Source organism: Pyxicephalus adspersus, chromosome 11, assembly GCF_032062135.1.
Source record: "Pyxicephalus adspersus chromosome 11, UCB_Pads_2.0, whole genome shotgun sequence".
Classification (NCBI taxonomy): domain Eukaryota; kingdom Metazoa; phylum Chordata; class Amphibia; order Anura; family Pyxicephalidae; genus Pyxicephalus; species Pyxicephalus adspersus.
The window spans coordinates 35,284,475-35,308,209 of NC_092868.1; the positions used below are offsets into that span (position 1 = coordinate 35,284,475).

Below are 23,735 nucleotides of genomic sequence, written 5' to 3' on the forward strand. Positions count from 1 at the left end.
TTCTAGCCTCAAACAAACTGAGCTTAGCAAAATGTATTACTGCAGAATTTAATCAGCATCTGTTTTCATATAACAGGGGTCTTCAACTTACAGGCCCTCTTGTTAGGGAGATTCCAACAAACTTGTTTTTTTTATATATTATTTTTTTGGGGGAGGTTGAAGAGACATATTTTTTATATTCAGAAAAACTACAATATCCTGAGGTCACCTCCTAAGCATGGTAATTAAAGGATTATGTATTTTTAATGTTGCACTCTAAAAGACTCTTTCCCTGCAATAGTTTTCTTACATTTTTCTTTGCTGTGGTGCTTGTACCCCTTGCCCAGCTTCCCATGTTTTTTAATAGTACTTTGCTTTATTTACTCTAATAGGAGCAGCCTTAGAGCACACTTCATTATCTATACTCCTTGGAACTCTGTAGTAAATGGTGCATTGTCAAATACCAGTATACTGGAGGAGAAAAAGCTGAACATTTCGTATTTAAAAGACATTCATTCTCATTGCAGGATTTACTGAGATTCACCCAAGGAATGTTTAGCTTTAAATAGGGGGAATCTTGCCCCTATGATTAAATATTAAGGTAAGTTTGATTAAAGATTCATTACAATCGATTTTGAATATTAGGTATCAGTCCTTGGGGGACTGCTTTACTTATCAGTAGTTTGTTTATCTTACATTGTAACCAATACAGATGAGCGTGAATGTCTCTGACATTCTCCTGAAAGTTTCCCCGAACTTCGGATGGGTCCAAGAAATTCGGCGAACCGATTTCGGGAATTACATTATCATTAATAAGTACAGCCCAGGGAGCGTGGCAACCTGTGGTCAATCAACTGTGACTGCAGACGAACTCCAGATAAACTCTCAGTGGAGTTTCTCTATTGAGAGTTCATCTGAGTTCAGTTCTCACAGTCACTGTACTTATCAATGATAAGTACAGCCCAGTGACTGTGCAAACCTGCAGTCACAGCTGATTGGAGGCACGCGGGTGCCTCCAATCAGTTGTGATTGCAGGCGAACTCCAGATAAACTGTCAATAGAATTAATTGAGAACATGACTCAGCGAATCACAAGGCCGTTCTCGCTTACATGTTCTGTAAGCGAGAAAGGCCCGATTCGCAGCAAGATTGAAATTAAAAATTTTGCTTGGTCATCCAGTGCTTTCTCTGTTTTACTATACTCTTTATCAAATATATGGGTTACGTCTTTATCGATATACATATATACATCACCATACATGCTTGTCTTTTTTCTTTCTTTGTATATGCTTTATTTTTAAATAAGAATTACATTTTTTACTCTTTGTAGTTATACATTGCGTGTGAAAAAATCAGCCTAATACTAGAGTGTAAATTATAAATGTATAGTAGATATACTTTAGTGAAAAACCATTAATTAGTTACCTGTGCTTTTATTATGCAATTTTGTTTCTTTGTTTTCAGATTACACAATTTATTGAAGCAAAATTCGCTTATGAAAAGGGTAATGTTAAGGAGGCACTGATTTTTTCCGGGATATTTTTGTCCAGAATCCTTGCTGAATCTAACATCATTTTCTTCATGTCTTCCAATCCCCCTATGAGAGCCTTTTTGAGGATTTCTCCATATAGGGTGACTGCTTCTTTCAGCAGTAAAGTCTTCAGACTCATGTCAGTCAAGCAGGCATATGTTGTCTTCATGGCATCACTGGCATCTAAATATGTTTTTCCGATAACAGAAGTTTTAAACAAGCTTACTTTCTCCTTTAGTTGTGATGCCTTGACAACGAATGTGATCTGCATTTGTTCAACAACGTTTTTTATTTGAACACATATTCCTTCAAATGTTTTTCTCAAGCTTTCTTGCATATCAACTCTATAGCCAGACAAATTCCTCACGAACAGCAAAGACTGCTGGCCTAACTTCTCTGTCACCCTGTCACTATATGTGTTTAGATTGACCCTTAGCTCCTCAAGGTTAGCGAGAATTGTACTTTCAAGGTTTTGTAGATTAAGGGACAACTGCACGCTGCCAGTACTTGTTATCAACCTTGCGTTTAAGTCTAGGGTTAGACTTTCCAGCTTTTTACTAACTGCCAGAGCATTTTTTTCAACTTTAGATTGTAAATCCTCAAAATAAAGAGTAAGTTTGACCAAAAGCTCGTCCGAGATTGCATTGAACAAGTTGTTGACTTCCAAGGCTGGTGTTAACAGTTGGCTCTTCTCCTCTAGCACTGGTTGCTGGACTTTATCATAGGTCAATTGATTGTTGATGCTATTGGCAAACATAGGAGTTGTTTTCTGTAGGCTTTCTATGTCAAGAGCTTTCATATTCTTTTCCAATAGATCACTAGTAAGTGTAAAAAAAAAAAGATTGTTAAAGGACTTCCTTTTATGTTTATTAAGTGGACAGGTGAATAGAGTGCAGTTTAGGTAAATCGGAACTTTTACTAGCTGTATGAATATATTTACAACATACAGCAACAGGATAGCTTTTATAGGGACTTTGTGAGATGTTATAAATCTGCTACAGGCAGTTCCACCCAATCAGACATCAGCATTGTGAGTTCAGCATTGTAATTTATTTTGCAAGTCTCAAGGTTAAGCTATGTACACACATCAGATGAACGCTAGTGCTTGTCTAGGTCAAAAATCTGACATGTGTACAGCAGTGTACTCACCTGTCCCCCCTCTCCATGGAACACAACATAGCTGTGTGTACAGCACTCATTCCTTTGTCAATGGTATTCTGATGCAAATTAATGTGCACAGAAAAAAGTGACAATGTCTGTAGGATGTCTATTTTCAAAGTATTTTCGAGCTGATCTTGTTAAATAACATTAGGTTTGTTGGAAAGCTTGAAGCTGTATTTTCTTTAGTTACAATTTAGTTGCAAGAATTTGATTTAATGATTTCCAAATTAAAAATTTTTTTACTTGAGCCTCTATCCACTCCATGCACAACTAAATAGAAATAAATTCACTGCCACACAAGCAGGGCTACCATCAATGGGAGGGTACCTCTGTACCAGACCCTGAAATAAAGATCTTGACTTTTGCAATGTTGGAACTTTTGAAAATGGGGAGGGAGACTCAGGAAGTTACTTAGTATGGGGCTTAAATATTTTGTAAATATTCTGTTCAATTTTCATTACACTAAATGCTTACTTGTGCCATACTTGTAAAACAACATTCCCCCTACGCTTTTATCTAACCATTCAAAGTTTTAGTTCCAGCTTACCTCAATTGTTTGATTAAGTCAAACAGGGCAGCCACTGATGCACTGGTCTTGGTAGCACTGCTCGCTTGGGTGCTGTAATCCAGGAATGACTTAACCAATTTATTGTTGGCAACTTCAGCTTTTAGCCCTAAAATAAGGAGCCATTATTGTTACATAAGATAAACCATTTCCTAAATAGCCAACCTACAGTACACTGAAATTTAATTAAGTTGACTCAACTAACTGTGACATTACTAGGACAAGACGTAAATGGAAATGACCTTTGGGTGAACAGAATGCAATGAAAAGACTACCAATTGTTAGCTAGTGATCCCCCCCCCCCCCCCGGCCATTACAATCCGACTTAACTGCATTTTTCCTTTATTAGAACTATTGTGAATGAATGTAAAACTTTATTTCTTCGACTTCTGTATGTGATTGTATGTTCCTGTATCATCTATTTATGTTTTCCTTAAAAAAATTAAATAAAAAAGACTTACAACCTCTGTAAATTTTTATTAATATTCGTGCCCCAGCTGCAGGATTACCTTTTCTTTCTGTCATCACAAATGTATTATCTTGAATAAGCTTCCTTAATGAACACATAGCATTACATGCAATAACACACATTTAATAATGCACTGCATAGATCTATTGTTTAGGGGGCTTTCAAGTTTTTGGACTGCATGGGGTTTTTACTGTGCTTGAATTATTTTGCCCATGGCTTAAACTAGTCATAGTTCATCATAGGATATCTGTTACATTTAGAAATGCTTGCAAAAGCTTGTTAACGTGTTTATAAATGGCATATTTCAAGTCATGAATCTCTGCATACAAGCACCTGTATAGAATTAAATTTCAGAACTGCCCTGATTAGTTTCAGTGAAAACTAGAGATATGGGGAGTTTACATACTTATTGACAGTGCTGCATTGCTGCAGTTCTGCTGTGAACAATTACCCTGAAATTGTATTTTTTTTTTGTTGTATCAGGGAAGATGATATAGCTCATGCCCTAGAGAGGTATTACAGGCACCATGTTACCATTCTACCAAATGCCAGGTGTAGAATATATTGGACTGCTTTGCAGCTTTAAATAAAATGTGGGGAAACCTACTGTTGTGTTTCTTTTTACTCACGGTGGCTAATAAGAATACTGATAAATATTTAAGATTACATGGACTGTTAATCTGAGCATTTAATCTGAGCATTTAAATGCCCATGTTTGAAATTCCTATTCATTTCAATAGGCCAGTCTGTAAAGAAAAGCATCCTGCAGCATTAGAAAAAAGATAAAATGCCTAAAACACCTTCCAAATGTGAAAAAAAAAACACACTCCAAATGCCCTGTTAGCCTTTTTGAGGCATTTTTAGATGTTTTCAAAATTATAACTCTTCTTTACCACATATCTTAGTTTAAAAGTCTTATTAAAGCTTTTAAAAGCTATATAGGCATTTATGGGGGTTTAAAATTAAAGTTAGTGTTGACTTATCCTTAATGTCACAGAGCCCTATAAAGCAGTAAAAAGCCAACAAGGCTTTTGGCTAGACATACACTCTATGCTATTGTAATATTGCTAATATATTAATAATAAAAAATATACAAATAATCAAAGCACAACATTACGATGATAAAAATAAATAAATAAAAAGGGTGTTGTTGTTCTCTAAGATTTATGGAGTTTTTGTTTACTGACCTGTGATGGTTAGCACAAGTACAATAAATATCATTTTCGCCAACATCTTCAATGTAAAATCTGTAGAGGTAAACAGGAAGAAATGATTGTCATCACTAGTAATAGTCATAACAGAGAACTACAGAGCCAAGAGTCCGCAACTGTGGATCATTACTCAACATGATTAATTTTCTATTGCAATGTAACATTATTACAGACAATGGCAGACTATGGAACCTGTGACTCTGTTTAGCTACTGAACATTTTTTTGCACCAGAAAGACCTTGAATATAGTGGACCTGATTTATTAAAGCTCCCTATGACTGGAGAAGATAGTATATCATAGGAAAACCTGGGTGATTCAGCAAACCTGCAATGGATCTGGTTCAAAATTAAAAACATTTGCCAAATAACAAATTTGGAAATCAATTGCAGGTTTGCTGGATGACCCAGGTTCTCCCATGATAGTCTATCTTCTCCAGTCTTGGAGAGCTTTAATAAATCAGGTCCATTGCAAGAATATATTGCAAAATGTACATGTTTTTTTATAAATATTTTACTTCTACACAGCCCTTTACAGAATAGATAACTAATGGTGCTGATAGAAATAGAGACTGTTCACTTTGCAGAGGTACAGTTCACTGAGTTTACTAATCTGTGCTAGAAAAAAATATTATTTTTGAATTCCCCTTGCACAATTGTGTGTCCAAGTCATAATTGGCTATCACTTACTTTGCTAAGGGAACAGCATATTCTACAGTATTAGAGTAACTCCATTGTCTATCACTGCTATTGCAGACAATGAAGTTAAAGGATACTTCCAAGGACTTCTGAGTTTGAATTTTAACAGGGAGGAAATGTCTGCCTTGTAATTTGTAATAAATAATTGCAAATTAAACATATAAAAGTTGAAACAAAACTTCCTAATTTAATCTGCAGCATTAGTTAGTTTAGTAATGCCCATGATAATATTTCTCACCTGGTATTGCTGTTTATTGCTTCAGTTGATCTTTCAGTGTGAAGATAATGGTGGGTTTTTTACTGTTATATATATATTGTCTGCCTGTATTTTGAGCCAGCTACCTGAACTTCAGCTCACATTGCTGCGTCGAGTCCCTGATGCTTCTCTTTTTTCAAAACAATGCTATTTTCATGTTTGGTTGAAAGTTTGATGATCTAAGAGTCCTGGTAAATGCATTTTATTTTTTGTGATCTATACAAAACAAAGTGACTTTGTGACCCTTTAAAGAAAACCTATTTTATTATTCTGTAGCTTTTATGGTACATAGGATTAACAAAAATGCATTGCCCACATGATAAACAGAGTGGTTAAGTGGATTTAATGCTTGATGTATGCCACTGGGATCTAAAAAGATAATCAAGGTGATTTACTAAAGGAATTGCTAATCTTAATTTAAAATGTGTGAATATTCACTTAAGGTAACCAATCATATGAACAGCAAATTCCTGTTTGATTAACTACCGTATGTAAGTGACTTAGAAAGTAATTAGGCCATTAGGTTGGCTGAACAGTCAATCATTTTCAGATGGTAATGTCACTAGTGGCAGCTCCAATATTTCTCCCCCTTTTAGATCATAGTTGCCCTAATAATGTTATGGGTTTTTAACATTTAAACTAAATGATTACCAGGTAACTAAACATTTGTTTTTTCAATGCACTCAGATGTACATAATGTGGGTACAACATGTGGATACACACTGACTACAAACAGTGTCCCTTGTGTATGCTGAACCTTGGCAGTGCAGGGAAATTTGTTTTCCTCAAGGTCATTTTATTTGCCCCTAAACTTTTTCTTCAAGGGTATCATTACCTGCCAATTCACAACTACATTGGGACATTTCGTCGGCAATGCCTACAATATTTGAAAATATTTTCTAAATGTTTAAATCATATTATTCACAATATAGAAAAAATGTTGGAATTTGATTTTGAAGTCTTTTAACCACTTTTCCTGGTGATTTTTACTGCCAATTTAAAAGAGAGTCTCGATGTTGACTGGGCTGGTTAGCACCCAGCCAAAAAACAATATGGTCCATCAATTTGCTGTTTAAAATCTGGGTTCTTTTCTCTTTGTCTCATTGCTGAGTATTAGGAGTCATCTGTAGAAGATTACAGGGAGAGGCAAAGGATTCATCTTTCTTTACCATGGATGAGTACTGTAAAGGTGTGCTTTTAAAACTGTTAAAAAATTGTTTAGCTTCATTGAATGTCCATCTCATTGTTTAAGATAATTATTTTTCTGGATTACTTACTACCCTGCACCTCAAAGTTTGCTATCTACAAACTTTTGGACAGAAACATTAAAGATTTACTGCTAAAAATAAGAGTCAAGAGCAAAGAATTTGAGGACTTTGATAGCCCAACCTCTTTTCTATAAACAGGTTCCCAGCAGTCCTATCATTAGGATGTGATTTTGTGTGGATTTCATATATGTCCCCCATTGCAGTACCATACTTCCTAATTAACTTGCTTATTAGCCCCAGGAATATTATAAATTAAAAACCATCTGATTTTTTAAAATTGTTCTGGGTATTAATATCCATTTGTTAATATGGCACATACGTGTGGTATAATTTTGTCTCTGTTAACATTGGTTCCTAAAGTTGGAATCATTTTGATTCTTATCGCATCATAGAAAATGATAATTCTGGTAATTTATCTTCAGTATGGCTATATTAACAAGCAAATATAGTGGCTCAGTTGTTAGCTGTTCAAAATCACAACATTCTGGACTGGACACATTAGTTGTATGTTCCTGGTAGTGTGGCAAAGAAATGGTTCCTATGGGCCCTCTTTAATACACACATTAGGACCCACTCATTTTAATTACTGGTAACAAAGACATATTATACAAAGAGTCCAGTCACAACATTGAGGATCCATGAACTAATACAATACAAATGAGGATCCATGAACTAATACAATTTACTGTGTGGCTGAACTATTTAGAGTCTTTAAAGCAAGCTTCTTTTTCTTGCTGTTGAAATCAAGTGAATGTATTTGTATTAGATGGGAGTTTTATGTACTGGTAAATGAGAAACTGTTTCATGTGAACTATAGTTAACTAAACTCTACCTTCTGCTGATGCTGCTATGCTTCATTTCCCAAGTCATACAGTACATAAACAAACTATAGTTTTACTTAGATTGACTTAGATTTCTGTTGACTTGTGGTTCGGTTTCAAACTCTTTTTTGATGACAATGTTTATTGATTTATGTTTAATGAGCCAATTTGATAGTAGTAAATTGTGCATACCATTATTAAACAAAACATTACAATACCAATGTACATATTATTGAATTTAAAACATAGTAACATAGATTGCTAGTAGAGGTCTGATTTCGTCTTTGTTAGTATAAACTTATCAGTATCACAATTTTCTTTTCTACTTTTTCTCTTTGTATACTAATTATTACTCTTTTTTACAACTTGTATCCCAGGGTTAAATAAAATGGTCATAGACTGGTTGCTGATAGATTCATTTTTTATATGTCTTTTAACCTCCCTAGCGGTTCATTTCTTTCCGGTTTTATATGTCTAAAAGCAGTACATTGTTTTTCATGAAACTTTATTTTACAGTATATTATAACAGTATGAGTATAATAAAGGTTGAAACACAAAATCATGTAAAAATAATACATTAATAAATTATATTTATTATATATTTTTATATTTTTATTTTAATATATATTTTTTTTTTTTTAAATACATATTATACTCATACTAATATATATATTGTAAAATAAATGTTCTTGAAAACAATGTACTGCTTTTTCACATATAAATCCAATGTATTGAATTCAATACAATTATTTTGTATTGAATGCAATACAAATGGATTTTGAATTTCCCGCCCCGCCGGCAACGTACACATGCAACAATGTCACCGGGAACTCCCCGGTGACTCATCGGGTGCAGAAGCCGGCCGGAAGAAGAAGGAAGAAGACGGAGATTGCCGTGATGGGCGGCGGATCAGGTAAGGCTGTATTTACTATTACTTCCATAGGTTTACCTACCCCGAGTGTGACTCAGGGTTACCGCTTTTAGCAACTTTTTTGAAGTGTGACTCAGGGTTACCACTAGGGAGGTTAATATTGCAATGCACCTGTTGATCAATGTGATTAAGTGCTGCAAACCCTGCCCCATGCCCTCGACCCCCTCTGCTTTACAAGCTGATTGAAATCAGCAGGAAATTCTCCCTATAAAAGACAATAGACAATGTGAGTGTTCCCCTCTGTATATTATAATTAACAAAAAGCTGCTGTGGCGGACAGAAGAAGGAGGGATAAGGGTGGGGGAGGAAGTCTTTCGGGGATACTTTTTCTTTTTCCTTTAATGTTTATATTTATTTTTGTTTGTTTTGTTAATTCTTGAAAATTCAAATAAAAACTTATTGAAACTAAAAAAAGAAAAAGCTGTTCCCATCTGCTGCTGATTGTAAGAGAACTCCCCCTGTTATTTCATGTTACCTGTTAGATTGGAGAAGAGGGGGCAGAGTTTGTGGCTCTTAACCGAGCAAAGAACAGGCATTTGCAATCATTATATCACAAGTGTTGATCAGAACTCCCTTGATTTTATTAGATGTGCATTAGATTTGATGTTTTTAACAATTTAACATCTAACTGTATCTAATCCTGTGCTGTGCTCCACTGCAGTATCTCTTCCCATTTATTCTGTCCAGCGATGTCACTTTCAGCAGCAAAGAAAACAAGGAAATAGGGGCATCTCCTGCTTCTCTTTAGCTGTGCAGCCTAAGATGTACTTTCTCGGCATCCCCAGTGTACACTCTGTGGCTGTGCACTGCTGAAGGTGTTTTTAGGAGCTGTTAATTCCTGACGGGGTTTATAGCCTGTCTGCTAACCGTCAACAGTGCCTGTTATAGCGTTAAACTAGGCTGACTTGCTGCTTGTGTGTGAATTCATAAGATTTAATCTTACTGATATTGCCTGTTTCTGACCCAGTGGTTGTATGCTGGCTGGACTGACCTTTTTTCCGGTGACTCCGACTCTGCCTTTGTTTCACGCTTGAATATCTTGTCTGGTGGACAGATTACCTGTGTATGACCTAGCTCTTTATTCTTTACTTGTCACTGCTGGAATCTTGGTGATGCATTATCTTTAGGCTCTTAGTCCTCTGTCAGTCCTTCCCAAGATAGCATCCTTTGCACACAAACGTCCCAGGGCAACCGTGTGCTGGGACGGTGCAACTAGCCTCCTTAAGCTTAGCAGGGTATTTCTATAGGTGAAGAGTGAGGCGTTAGTTTGACAGGTACTATTCCTGGACCAGGACCTTACACTAATCTTTTAAAAACATTTCATAGTCTGTGGCTGCATTAGGTATCTGAACATGAGATTGTCCATTATCAAACAATGTAAATTATCCACTGCATTTTATTATACCCTTTTACATATTACAGTACTCTTGTACCCCTACACAATTTTTTGTGCTAATAATTATTTTGTTTTATATTTGTAGCTCTGTAAGTGCTAGGGAAACTGAAACATATAAACAATAGGACCCCTCCCACGTGCAGGCATTGCATTATTCTGGCTTGCCCAATCAAGATGACTAAAGAGCTGAAACCAAGTGAAGATGGCGGTGCCTGCGATGGAGCAAGGACAGGCAAGTTTATTTTTTGCAAAAGGGTCATTTCTGTCCTGCTACTTACATTTTTTTAATGTTAATTTTACTTCTGCTATAACTGCAAATTCCTCTAATGATACTATTTAAAGAAATGGTATATCAAAAAACCTTCATTCAAAGGCAGCCCTTAAACATCACATGACCAAAGATGCCCATAGTACGTTCAACTAGTTTATCTGGGGCAAGATCCTTCGTATTGTGCATATTCTGCAGGGGTACTACCTGAGAGATACCAATGTACTCAAGGGTCTGTGGAGACTAATTTAAGAAACATTACACTACAGAAATTCACTGATAGACATGTATCAGAGAGAATCTTTAAATCAAGGCAGTAGATGTTGACCTGGCTAATGCTTGATTGAAGATAAAACTGGCCCTCTAAAAATATGGAAGATACGTGCAGGCAGTATATCTCTTTAAGAAGTAATACATACCTAATTTAGTATGCTTACATGTTAATTAGCCTGCATGCATGAAACATGAACATACATCTGATGCTAGAGCAGCTTTAACAATAACAGAAGCCTAAAGAACTTGATGAAAAAAACACAAATGTTTCTAACATTTATATACAATGTAAAACAATGATACACATGATTAATTGTGATATCACACAGCTTACAGAAATTACTTTTCTTTATCTGCATTACATCAACAATTTTAGTATAAATGGTTGCTGTTATTAATATGTCATTAGCTTGACACACATTATTAAGTATTGCCATTATAACATTACAGTACTATTTCTGCTGTATAAATACAAAAAAACTGCACGGGTCTGGTAGCCTTGTACATGTTTGCCACCTACAGTAAGAATGCTTCATTGCAGAGAGATATTCAAAAACTTGGATGATTATAAATTATAATAAATATAAAAAAGATGTAACAAAACCATAGAAGTTTATAATTTTCTATAATAATATCTCCTAAAAGATAACCTGACCTTAAAAAGTAATAAAAAAATTAAGAAAAGTTCAGTTCACTTTATATAACCTTTCATCTGCAGATAAAAAAAAGAAAAAAGGAATTTACTTTTGACTTGATTTGATGATTGAAGTAAATATTCACATAATTTATTATGTGAAGATTGTGAACTCCTTTAGTGAATCAGCTTCTAATGCACACATTAGGGCTGTACTTACTACTAGCTGTTAAAAGAATATCTGATTTTAAAGCAGGACAAAAACTGGTTATGGGTAAAGTACCTAAAAACTTTGAAAGTACTCTATTGATTCCCCTTTGAAAGCTTTAAGGGATATATAATTGCTGGGCATACCATATCTATCTTTGGTCCATATAAATAAAAACCAGAAAAGAGAACGAAAAAGAGATTTATATCTTCAATTTTTTATGTGATGTCCTACATACCCCACTGTACATGAAACTACTATTGTTATGATTTAATCTTTTTTAACCAACTGCTAGGTACCTTGGTCTGATGAAGCAGATAATGTTCTGCGAAACATGTCATCATTTGTCGTGGCACTGTCTAATATTTGACCTCACATAACTTTTAATGTGTTTATAGACAGCTATGATTTGACCCATGTTTTATTATGTAATACAAGGAGTATTATATACCTAAGGTGATTTATGCTATACCATGTAAAACAAGGTGTTCTATATATCAAATATATATGAAACTGTTTGTTGATTCATACAAAAGAACTAAATAATTTCAAATCATAATGTAATTGCTATTAGGATTTTTTAAATTGATACTAAAAAAGGCAAAAAAAATTAATATACTGGTGTCAACATTGGTTTGATAAAAACTTTATAGTGCCTTTAAGAATTTCATAAATACACTAGGGCAATGCCACAGAGGTGATTCTGCCGCTAGAAATATATAAACAGTGGCAGGCATATGGGAGATATTCCACTAAGCTCTCTGAAACTGCCGCATTGGTGGCCCTAAACATTGCTAACAATTTCCTAAGATCATAAGGAAGCCTCTTAGTTATCCTGCCACTGTCAACAACTTACCATCATTAAGATTGCCCTTTACTATGGCATTTAGGCCTAATTCACAAAGTTTAAATGCAGGATTAAGGCTCTTTGATTAAGGTCTGTTTCATATGTGCAGTTTAAAATCGTATGGTTAGCTGCTACTAGGTGCAACCATGTGCACTCTGGTGCAACCACGTTGACTCTGTTTTAAAATTTACCACACTAGGGAGGTGTTTTAGAAAAAAATATTACTATACAGTATACCTAATTATTGCATTTTCAGTATTTTTGATTTATTTATGTATTCTTGTTTAAGCTGATTTTTGTGTTTTTTATTTAATTTTTTTAAAAGTCAATTTTTTTTTTTTACATGATTGTGTGTTTCAAATCATGATATCTACTGAGCCCTTGTTCGGACATATTTCTGTAAGTTACAAGTCTACAATTTAAAAAAAAAATTTCATGAAAAACAGTGTACCGCTTTTGGTACAGAATCTAGACATCAGTGAAACGCCCAGGTGGTTAAAACTCATGTACTCTGTCTTTGTTGGATTCCATTTCCTCACATCCCGCTTCATCTTTAAACTATGTTTTCCTCTGTCACCTCTGTAAAACTCCACAAAAATGTATTTACTAATAAAAGAAAGGAAAAAATAATTATAACTACAATTTATTTGCTCCTAAGTTGCTTTTTATTTACCAAACTTCACATTGTGCTTTTACATGTAGATATATATATATATATATTATATGCTTATGTGCATATATATATAAATATATATTTAAAAAACAAAAAAAAAATATATATATATATATATATATATATATATATATTTACCTAAACATTGAAGAGACAAGAAACAATGTCTATGCTTTGTTAAAGTTCTTTTTATTCAGCATAAGTCGTACACCGATGTTCATATACGTGATGTATGGAAAGAAAACATCCTGGAGCCCAGACATAATGGGAATAAGACATCATTGTTGGCAACTTAAGTTCCTCCTCACTTTCATCATTTCATCTATTACTTTAAAGAATGTTGGGACTCACAAGTTGAATGTAAACATAGGTTTTCATTGTACTACTATGCTTAATCATGGAATTTTGGGAAAATTCTGTATACTATCCCTTGAAAAGCTACAGATATTGAGTTAGACAAATAATACTGAGGTAAGAAATCAGGATTTCTAGAAATGCAGGCTACAGATTTTGCTGAGTGTTAATGTTTTGAGTGAAAATACATAGCAATATTTGTGGGATTTTGATGAATGTAATGATCAGCACTTTTTGGGTGTAGTGCCATGTTGGTAATATTTCTATCACTCTATGTTTGACTTTTTGAAAGCTTAGTTTTCAGTGGTAACACCCTCGTTGATGAATACATGGATCTTGTCACGGACATCTTTCTCCAGATACTCCACTTGATCTTGCAGGGTCACTGTGTACTCTCCCAGCTTCTTTTTCATGTTCTCTACTCTTGCCACCAGAGCTTTGTTGAGAGCTTCTACTTCTGGTGTAATTGTGGTTTTAAATTCTGTAATTTTCTCTTCAATCTGCTGGTTCATCTGGGTTACGTAGGGTTCCAACAGCTGTTTGACATTTGTCATATCTACTTTGACTCTGTTTCTTAACTCATTGGCATAAGGGTAGAGTTGTTCTCTGAGATCTACCGTGAGCTCCAGAGCTCTGTTCTCCAGCTGGTCCACATTTTTCCTCATCTGGAACTCCATGTTCTGGATCTGTTTTCGGAGCTCATCTTGCACATCCTGTGCATAGGGGGTCAGGCTTTTGTATAGCTCCTTGAGTTGCTGATCAATGTTTTCTCTAACTTTTTCTGTAATGGGGTTCACCTGCTTCCTCAGCTGATCCATGTTCTCATCTATCTTGACCTGAAACTCCTGTGTATAAGTGGTCAGTGATGCCTGAATGTGATCTGCATTTTCTTTGATTCTAGCTTCCAGATCTTTGGTCACAGACTGCAGATGTTGTCTGAGTTCTTGGGCATTTTGTTCCAGCTTTGTTTGGAACTCTTCTGCCTATGGAGCCAGTTTAGTCTGAAGTTCCTTGAAATTGTTGCTCAGCTGTTTGTGCATCTCATCTGCAAATGGGGAGATCTTTTCTTTTATCTTCTCCAGCTCAGTTTTAATTTGTTCTTTCAGTTTTTCTGGGTCCTGTGTTAGTTGCTCATGTATCTGCTTGGCAAGGGGAATGAGTTGATTCTGTAGTTCCCCTGCATACACATTCATACTCTTCAGGTTATCTTCAATTAAAACACTGCGGGAGAAAGAATAAGAATCAGACACCACAATTACCAGAATCAACATTTGTTCCCTATTTCATAGTTGTAATTATCTATATTCATTTCTTTCATTAACTGTATTAAAGTAAATTTCATAAAAACATAAATTGAAGTATTTGTAAAGACAAAAGCAAACAAAAGATAAACCAAATGTTGTTGCATTGTATAGTAGCCTATAGCAATCCTTTAGATAAGCCTATAGCACTTCAAGTGAAACCAAAGTTCAGGAAATTGAAATATATCTTAAGCCAAAACCTCTTCCTTTTTATAGAGTAGGAAATGGTTACAAACTTCTTTTTTCCATCCATGTCCCATTGGACACATTGGGCCTGATGTCTCTAAAACTGGAAAAGATATACTATCACAGGAGAACCTGGGTATATCAGCAAACCTAAATTTCTTCAAACTCATTTGATATTAGTTGGCAAATGTTTTCAGTCTTGGACTAGGTCGATTCCAGGTCTGCTGGATTATCCAGGTTCTCCCATGATAGTCTATATTCTCCAGTCATGGAGAGCTTTAATAGATCAATCTCTTTGGGATGGATGTTCCTCACTTCCTGTCGACCCAAACGTGGATTTTCTCATCCAATTTCAACCCCCATCAAAATGGTCATAGAGACCAATTATTAGAACAAAGAGACACAAACAAAATTATACAAACTGACCAAAGTGTCCTAGCCCCACACTACTGTCTATCACAACATTTTGGATACACTTTAACTGTATATTGGAATTATAGTATTGTCTCTATACTTAATTTGAAGGTAGCCATCCTTGGTCTTCTGAAAATGGTAGCTGCCAGCCAAATTTCATTACCTTCTAAATTATTGATCTGGGACAGACAGGCAGATCATAAAAGTATAAAAGTATTCTCTTCTGGGGGGGTCATTTACAGGTTCAGTAGGTATAACAAAATAATTGTTGCAAAAATAATTGTCAGTTGGGATACGTGAGTGTATTTGGACAGGTCCCAAGCCCGACCATAGAAATGTCTGTATCATTTTTTTCTCAAGAGATGAGGATATCAAAGCCCAAATTACTTTTACTAATATTCAATGATTTAATATCAATTTCACTTACTTTAGCTGTTTGCTGATGTCAGATTGTTGGATCTGCTGTACCGCATCTTTGGTGCCAGTAGTGATCTGGGTGAAATATTTCCAGAAAGCATCGGCTACCTGGTCAGTGCTCACCTCTGCATGAGATCCTAAGAAAAAAAGAACCTATCGTTAGCCTGAGAACTTTATTTTGTATCATACAGTAGATTACATATTGTATTCATATTGTACTCCATATACATTGTGGATATATATATATATATATATATATATATATATATATATATATATATATATATATATATATATATATATATATATATATATATATATTGGTACCTAAATCAGGGACTAAGAACAGTAACCTGTAACAACCAATTACATTTTATTTTCCTACATTACTTCTATAAAGAGATGCCAGTATAGAAGTATTATTGGATACTGATAGTATTAATGGGTGCAGATGATGGACCCTCACACAGGATTCCTAATGGATCTTTGATTTAACCCATTGTCTATCAGATCTCTTTATGAATGTTCTTTAAATGTGAAACTTATTGTAATTATATTAGGACTATAAAATATTTAGGTATGATTAACTGATTCAAAATTTTAGTTTCCAGAATCTTTTCAATTTACTATTTCATCTCCACTAAAATATACATGCATTATTATCCATATACAGGTGTGATCCTTTCCAAAGGGCTACTCATGCTTCTAGCTTCACCCATAAGGGGTAAGTCCTGCATTTGTAGTAAACCCCATCATCTCCTAATTGTTACCATATTTCCCAGTATACATATTATGGAAACAATGTGGCACACTTCACTCCCAGTCTGTTTCCAAGAACATGGATGGCATGAGATGACATGTTATACCTAGAAGTTGCCATCTTAGACAGAATTGTTAAAGAATATATTTTAGTTTCAATTTAATTTTACTGACCTGTGATTGCACACACAAGAAGTGCGAGTGCTGCAACTTTCGTTAACATGTTGAGTGCCTGGATGGGTCGAGAGACAGCCAACTGCTCCCCAGTGATTAAACTCTATAAAAAAAGAATGAAAAATGTCAAACAATTAACTTTGTATATCTTATACAATAACAAAATGACTCCTGGCTATATAAAAGACTTCCTTAAAAAGTTTCTAGTCTTAAAGTAATTTAACTAGATGTTAATAACAAAAGAGTAATACAACTACTAAATAATTTCTAATTGACTAAGTTACCTGCTCCTGTGTAAGAGGCTTAGCTTTCCTTTCCCCTTAGCTGTAGCTTGGCAATGATGTTGATACTGGTGCTACCTTCTGCCCTTTATATTAGACAGTCCCTTTGCTATGACTCCATGCCAGGCCAGCCTGCTGAACTTTAGATCAGGTTTACAACGTGGAGATCCTGACGTGTCTTTGTTTTTAGAGATTCTGGAAGTTTGATGAGCTCATTGAGGTCTGGTCAGTGTGTAAACCCATGGCCATAAGGAGGAGGTAATTGCTGTGTAATTGTTTTTATTCAGCTGACAGTGAAATACAAAGAATGTATGACTATTCAGTGAATGACAGATTATTGTGAAATATATTAAGACTCAGCTAAAAAAAAGTTTTATTAGAAAATTAGGTCAAATAATCAATCAGTAAGCCAAAATGGGGCCCCTGACATTGCATTTGGTAAGAAAATATTGAAGGTCTGCTGTTGTTTTAGCAAGGCACCTGGAATATGTATGCAGATTTGTGACCTGACTTGTATATACTGTAAGACCCAGGTATTGAAGTGTCGGTAGCAATAAAGTGTAGGGGAATACCTGTAGCAACATTAATGCCTTCACACCTGAACAATGACCAATTCTGAATGGCAAAGGCACTGACTTATCTAGGTAGTATCCAAGCTTTGCCATTTTTTTTATCCCACCCCACTTCCATTAGTCTATCACTATGAAGGGCTTCCTTACCGGCTAATACAGGTAAATAGAACATAGCAAGGAGTGAGCAAACTATAAGGAATGCTGTCAGAGCTTCTCTGGTTCAGAAGAGCCTATCATCCATGCTTGCAGGAAGCAACTTTTTCAGGTATGAGGCTGTATCCTCAGGTGTTTTCATACATTTTACTGTGGTCTAGCCCAATCCACTGGTGGTTTCCTGGGCTATAGAGCAGAAGGAAATTCTTCTATTGGTAGTGACCACTTTAAAGCAGAGTGGGAACTCTTCCCTAGATACTTATTATTGTATTGTATCATAACTAGACCACACAGCTTAGTTCTCACCCAATGCCTCACTTATTGCCCTGGAGAGGACATCATTACAACACTGGGACAAACACTGGGTTTATAGCAGAATGATAAATTCTTTTCACTGAAATGTTTCTAATAATAGGACAAACTTCAAGTAGTTTCACCTCATAGGCCAGGTAATATATTATCATAAACTTTGGCATCAACACTTTCTCTTTTTAGGATTGGCACACTTTTAGCAAAATCACAGGGGCATTTGCTAAATTCAGTCATGGACTCGACTTGCTAACTTCAGTTATGATAACAGTAGGGGCATTCTCTTTTCTAATCCTTGTAACAGTTTTCTTTTATCATCCTATAACTTAGATTGGGACCAATGTTCTGCAGTGAATGAAGTCAGTGAATACATTTATAATTTTAATGAGAATTCCTGTTTTAATTAGAATTTCACCTAGTACCCACGATTATTTTACTTTTAAATTTGACATCCAAAAAACCAACAGCATACAATGAAAAAAGTAATAAAAATAGTTAGCGCATATAGCATTTGGGTAACAATATACCAAACATCATATTATTTGAACATACTTTTTTAATGTCTTCTCGGAAGTCAAAACATTTTGTTATCAAAACACTTGAAAAAACAGGGGGGAGGGGGGCAAGGAAAGGAGAGGGGGAAAGGGGAAAGAAATGCAGTCTCCAATAATGCTTTTAGTAACACACTTTAAGATGCTTAGTATACATAAGTTCTCTCTATTACAGTAACCACAATTATAAAAAATGAGGAATCCTTTAAAAAGTGTTAAATTCAGTTTTGGACTCAACTTGCTAAGTTCTGTTATGGTTACAGTAGCTGCACTTTCTTTTCTAATCCTTGTAACAGTTTTCTTTTTATCATCCTATAACTTAGATTGGGGCCAATATTCTGCAGTGAATGAATATATTTATAATTTTAATGAAAATTCCTGTTTTAATTAGGACTTCACCTAGTAACCACATTTTTAAAAGATGAGGAATCCTGTGAAAAGTGAAAGATGTGAAATTATATTTAGTGTATTGCTGCTAGGTAAACTGGTACAAGTTGTAGATCACAGGCTGCTTTTTCCGGGGTATTTGATAACATTTAAATCATCTGTACTTGTTAAGCTGCTTTAAAAAGTTTTATTTTTGGTATATAGCAGGGAAGTAGGAGGTTTCCATGTTGTATAGAATCTAGTTGAAAACAGTACTTTATAATTTTGTGCACTCTGATTTACTGGGCCTGATTTATTAAAGCTCTCCAAGGCTAGAGAGGATACACTTTGTTCTGTGAAGCTTAGTGATCCAGCAAACCTGGAATGGATCTGTTCCAGTGTTCAAATTTGCAAGCAAATAGCAAAAATCCATTCCAGGTTTGCTGGATCATCCAACTTCACTGATGAAAGTGTATCCTCTCCAGCCATCAATAGCTTTAATAAACCAGGCCCATTGTGTAGGGGACTCACTGAATTTCTCTGAGGATTTTTCCTAATATCTGTATTTTTGGAGCTTTATTCTTTGACTACCTGTAGCTGTTTTAGGTTGCCACTGAGCTTCAGGTTCTTGAACTGCCCAGTCTTCGCTTGCTGCTGTGTAAATAAACCTTTTTGATGTATTATTGATTATAGGGCCGTGTTAAATTTTTGTCCCTCATATCTGGAGTTTAAAGGTTCTTATAATCTTTTATTTTCCTTTTTTTACCAACACAACATACAAAGTATGTTTTATTGCATGCATTACATCCATAACCCTTAGGCTCAAAAACCAAACTACAACCTTGTAATTTTTGTTTATACTCCTTGGAATTAAATTTGTGTGTTATTATTATTTAAGGTATATACTGTATGTATACCATAATAATTAATACTCATGTACTCCGTCTTTGTTGGTTTCCATTTCCCCACATCCTCTTTTATATTTGAACAATGTTTTCTTCTGCCACCTCTGTAAAACTCTACAAAAATGTAATTGCCAAAAAAAAAGAAAGAAAAAAGAATTACAAGTACAATTTATGCATTGCTAAGTTGCTTGTTATTTACCAAACTTCACATTGTGTTTTTACATGTAGATATATATATATATTATATATTTATGTGCATATGTATATAAATAAATATTTATATATATATTTACCTAAATATTGAAGAGACAAAAAACAATTTCTATGCTTTGGTAAAGTTCTTTTTATTCAGCATAAGTCATACACTGATGTTCAGATATGCAATTTATGGAAAGAAAACATCCTGAGACCAGACATATTGGGAATAAGACATCATTGTTGGCAACTTAAGTTCCTCCTCACTTTCCTCATTTTATTTATTTCTTTAAAGAATGTTGGGATTCACATGTTGAATGTAAACATAGGTTTTCAATGTACTACAATGCTAAATCATGGATATTTGGGAAAAATTCAGTAAACTATCCCTTAAAAAGCTACAGATATTAAGTTAGACAAATAATACTGAGGTAAGAAATCAGGATTGCTAGAAATGCAGGCTACAGATTTTGCTGAGTGTTAATGTTTTGAGTGAAAATACATAGCAATATTTATGGGATTTTGATGAATGTAATGATCAGCACTTTTTGGGTGTAGTGCCATGTTGGTAATATTTCTATTACTTAATGTTTGACTTTTTGAAAGCTTAGTTTTCAGTGGTTACACCCTCGTTGATGAATACATGGATCTTGTCACGGACATCTTTCTCCAGATACTCCACTTGATCTTGCAGGGTCACTGTGTACTCTCCCAGCTTCTTTTTCATGTTCTCTACTCTCGCCACCAGAGCTTTGTTGAGAGCTTCTACTTCTGGTGTAAGTGTGGTTTTAAATTCTGTAATTTTCTCATCAATCTGCTGGTTCATCTGGGTTACGTAGGGTTCCAACACCTGTTTGACATTTGTCATATCTCCTTTGACTCTGTTTCTTAACTCATTGGCATAAGGGTAGAGTTGTTCTCTGAGATCTACCGTGAGCTCCAGAGCTCTGTTCTCCAGCTGGTCCACATTTTTCCTCATCTGGAACTCCATGTTCTGGATCTGTTTTCGGAGCTCATCTTGCACATCCTGTGCATAGGGGGTCAGGCTTTTGTATAGCTCCTTGAGTTGCTGATCAATGTTTTCTCTAACTTTTTCTGTAATGGGGTTCACCTGCTTCCTCAGCTGATCCATGTTCTCATCTATCTTGACCTGAAACTCCTGTGTATAAGTGGTCAGTGATGCCTGAATGTGATCTGCATTTTCTTTGATTCTAGCTTCCAGATCTTTGGTCTCAGACTGCAGCTGTTGTCTGAGTTCTTGGGCATTTTGTTCCAGCTTTGTTTGGAACTCTTCTGCATATGGAGCCAGTTTAGTCTGAAGTTCCTTGACATTGTTGCTCAGCTGTTTGTGCATCTCATCTGCAAATGGGGAGATCTTTTCTTTTATCTTCTCCAGCTCGGTTTTAATTTGTTCTTTCAGTTTTTCTGGGTCCTGTGTTAGTTGCTCATGTATCTGCTTGGCAAGGGGAATGAGTTGATTCTGTAGTTCCCCTGCATACACATTCATACTCTTCAGGTTATCTTCAATTAAAACACTGCTAGCTGTAGCTTGGCAATGATGTTGATACTGGTGCTACCTTCTGCCCTTTATATTAGACAGTCCCTATGCTATGACTCCATGCCAGGCCAGCCTGTTGAACTTTAGATCAGGTTTACAACGTGGAGATCCTGACGTGTGATTGTTTTTAGAGATTCTGGAAGTTTGATGAGCTCATTGAGGTCTGGTCAGTGTTTAAACCTATGGCCGTAAGAAGGAGGGAATTGCTGTGTAATTGTTTTTATTAAGTTATTGCAACTGTCAGTGAAATACTAACAATGTATGACTATTCAGTGAATAACAGATTATTTTGAAATATACTAAGACTCAGCTAAAAAAAATAGGTCAAATAATCACATTTATTGGACAGATTTAGTATGTACTTAGTGAAAGGCCTTAGTAAGCCAAAATGTAAGAAAATTAGGACCCTGACATTGCATTTTTTTAAAAAAGGTTTGAAGGCCTGCTGTTGCTTTGTCAAGTCATGGACTTGGAACTTGCATGTAGATTTGTGAACCAACCTGTGTATACTGTAAGACTCGTTTGTATACTGTAAGACCCAGGTATAGGACTGTTGGTAGCAATAAAGTGTAGGAGAATACCTGCAGCAACATTGATTGCCTTGGCATCACACCTGAACAATGACCAATTCTGAATGGCAAAGGCACTGACTTTTCTAGGTAGTATCCAAGCTTTGCCATTTCTTTCCCCACCCCACTTACATTGGTCTATTACTGTGATGGGCTTCCTTACTGGCAAATACAGATAAACAGGACATAGCAAGGAGTGAGCAAACTCCATTGCTGAAATGCTGTCAGAGCTTCTCTGGTTCAGAAAGGCCTATCATCCATGCTTACAGGAAGCAACTTTTCAGGTATGGTGGTGTATCTTTAGGTGTTTTCATACATTTTACTGTGGTCTAGCCCAATCCACCGGTGGTTTCCTGGGCTTTAGAGCAGAAGGAAATTCTTCTATTGGAAGCGACTACTTTAAGGCAGAGTGGGAACTTTTCTCTAGATACCTATTATTGTGCTTTCTTTGACCTTGGATGGAACTCCATGGTTTTCACCCAATGCCTCACTTATTGTCCAGAAGAGGACATCACTATGACACTGGGACAAACACTGGGTTTAAAGCAGAATACCCATATATTTCTTTCTCTTTCTGGACTTTTTTGCTGTAAAATGGACAGCTTCCAACACAAAGTCCTCCAGAGCTGACTGTTTAATACAAAAAAGAGGTAGAAAATTGGTTTGTCACCTGCATACAACATGGTGACATTTTACAATATATTGTTTTCAATAATAGGGTGATTCCTACAAATATTGGGAATCAATGCTTGATACCTAGACAGAGTTTTTCTATAAGGAGTAATATATCAAGGTTATGCACAAAAATTACAGAGCGTGTCTCAAGTCCTGACACGTTTAGCCCTCTTGGCTTCCTCAGGGGATATTAGAGAACTCACAGGTAACATAGAGAGCATAGAGAATTAATATAACTAAATTATGGTTAAAGCATATTGGGAACATACAATGCAATGAATAAAAGTAAAGGTCATGTGGCTGATGGTGATAATTATAAGGATAAACCTAATATGAATAACAATGTTTTGTTTTTTTACCTTTCTGTAGCCTTAGTTAAGCCTTTTTCCATACTAAAGTATGCATGAACTTTAAACTAAGTGATCCTTTATGGTGTATATGAATCAATCTAAGTTCACACAAATAAATTCTTTTCACTGAAATGTTTCTAATATTAGGACAAACGTGGAGTACTTTCACCTCATAGGCTAAGTATAATTATGATATCATAAACTGTGGCATCAACACTTTCTCTTTTTAGGATTGGCACACCTTTAGCAAATTAACAGGGGCATTTGCTAAATTCATTGAGTCATGGCCCCTGATTCATCAAGCAAAATCAGATTATCGGTCGCGCATTCGTATTAGCGATCCGGAATCGTACGCGGTCGCGCTATTCAGCAACGGAAAAAGCTCGCGCACTGAGCCGCGCTTATCCGACAGCTTTTTACTGGCGATCTTGCATTAAAAGTCACTGTTCCCCTAAAAAAT

General features: G+C 35.4%; 4 protein-coding genes across 4 annotated transcripts in view; 1 reads left to right on the top strand and 3 right to left on the bottom strand.

Annotated features, from left to right (window-relative positions):
- The window catches only part of APOC3 (apolipoprotein C3), a 64,215-nt gene that overhangs the window by 10,762 nt on the left and 29,718 nt on the right, over positions 1-23,735 (top strand). The window lies entirely within an intron of this gene.
- Positions 1,254-5,884, bottom strand: LOC140340996 (uncharacterized). The gene is made up of 4 exons (XM_072426478.1): positions 5,850-5,884; positions 4,892-4,951; positions 3,218-3,344; positions 1,254-2,327 (listed from the first exon to the last, which is right to left on the bottom strand). Exons 2-4 carry the CDS (start codon positions 4,935-4,937, stop codon positions 1,472-1,474), a joined length of 1,029 nt encoding a protein of 342 aa, XP_072282579.1. The 5' UTR covers positions 4,938-4,951; positions 5,850-5,884; the 3' UTR covers positions 1,254-1,471.
- Positions 13,355-17,235, bottom strand: LOC140340708 (apolipoprotein A-IV-like). Its single transcript, XM_072426068.1, has 4 exons — positions 17,076-17,235; positions 16,792-16,894; positions 15,869-15,995; positions 13,355-14,761 (listed from the first exon to the last, which is right to left on the bottom strand). The coding sequence occupies exons 2-4, from the start codon at positions 16,838-16,840 to the stop codon at positions 14,524-14,526; spliced, it is 414 nt and encodes a 137-aa protein (XP_072282169.1). The 5' UTR covers positions 16,841-16,894; positions 17,076-17,235; the 3' UTR covers positions 13,355-14,523.
- Positions 20,248-23,735, bottom strand: part of LOC140340506 (uncharacterized) — a gene marked incomplete in the record, with an annotated part of 8,914 nt that continues 5,426 nt past the window's right edge. The window contains 1 exon segment of the mRNA XM_072425765.1: positions 20,248-21,662. Coding sequence (XP_072281866.1) covers positions 20,731-21,662 — 932 coding nt within the window.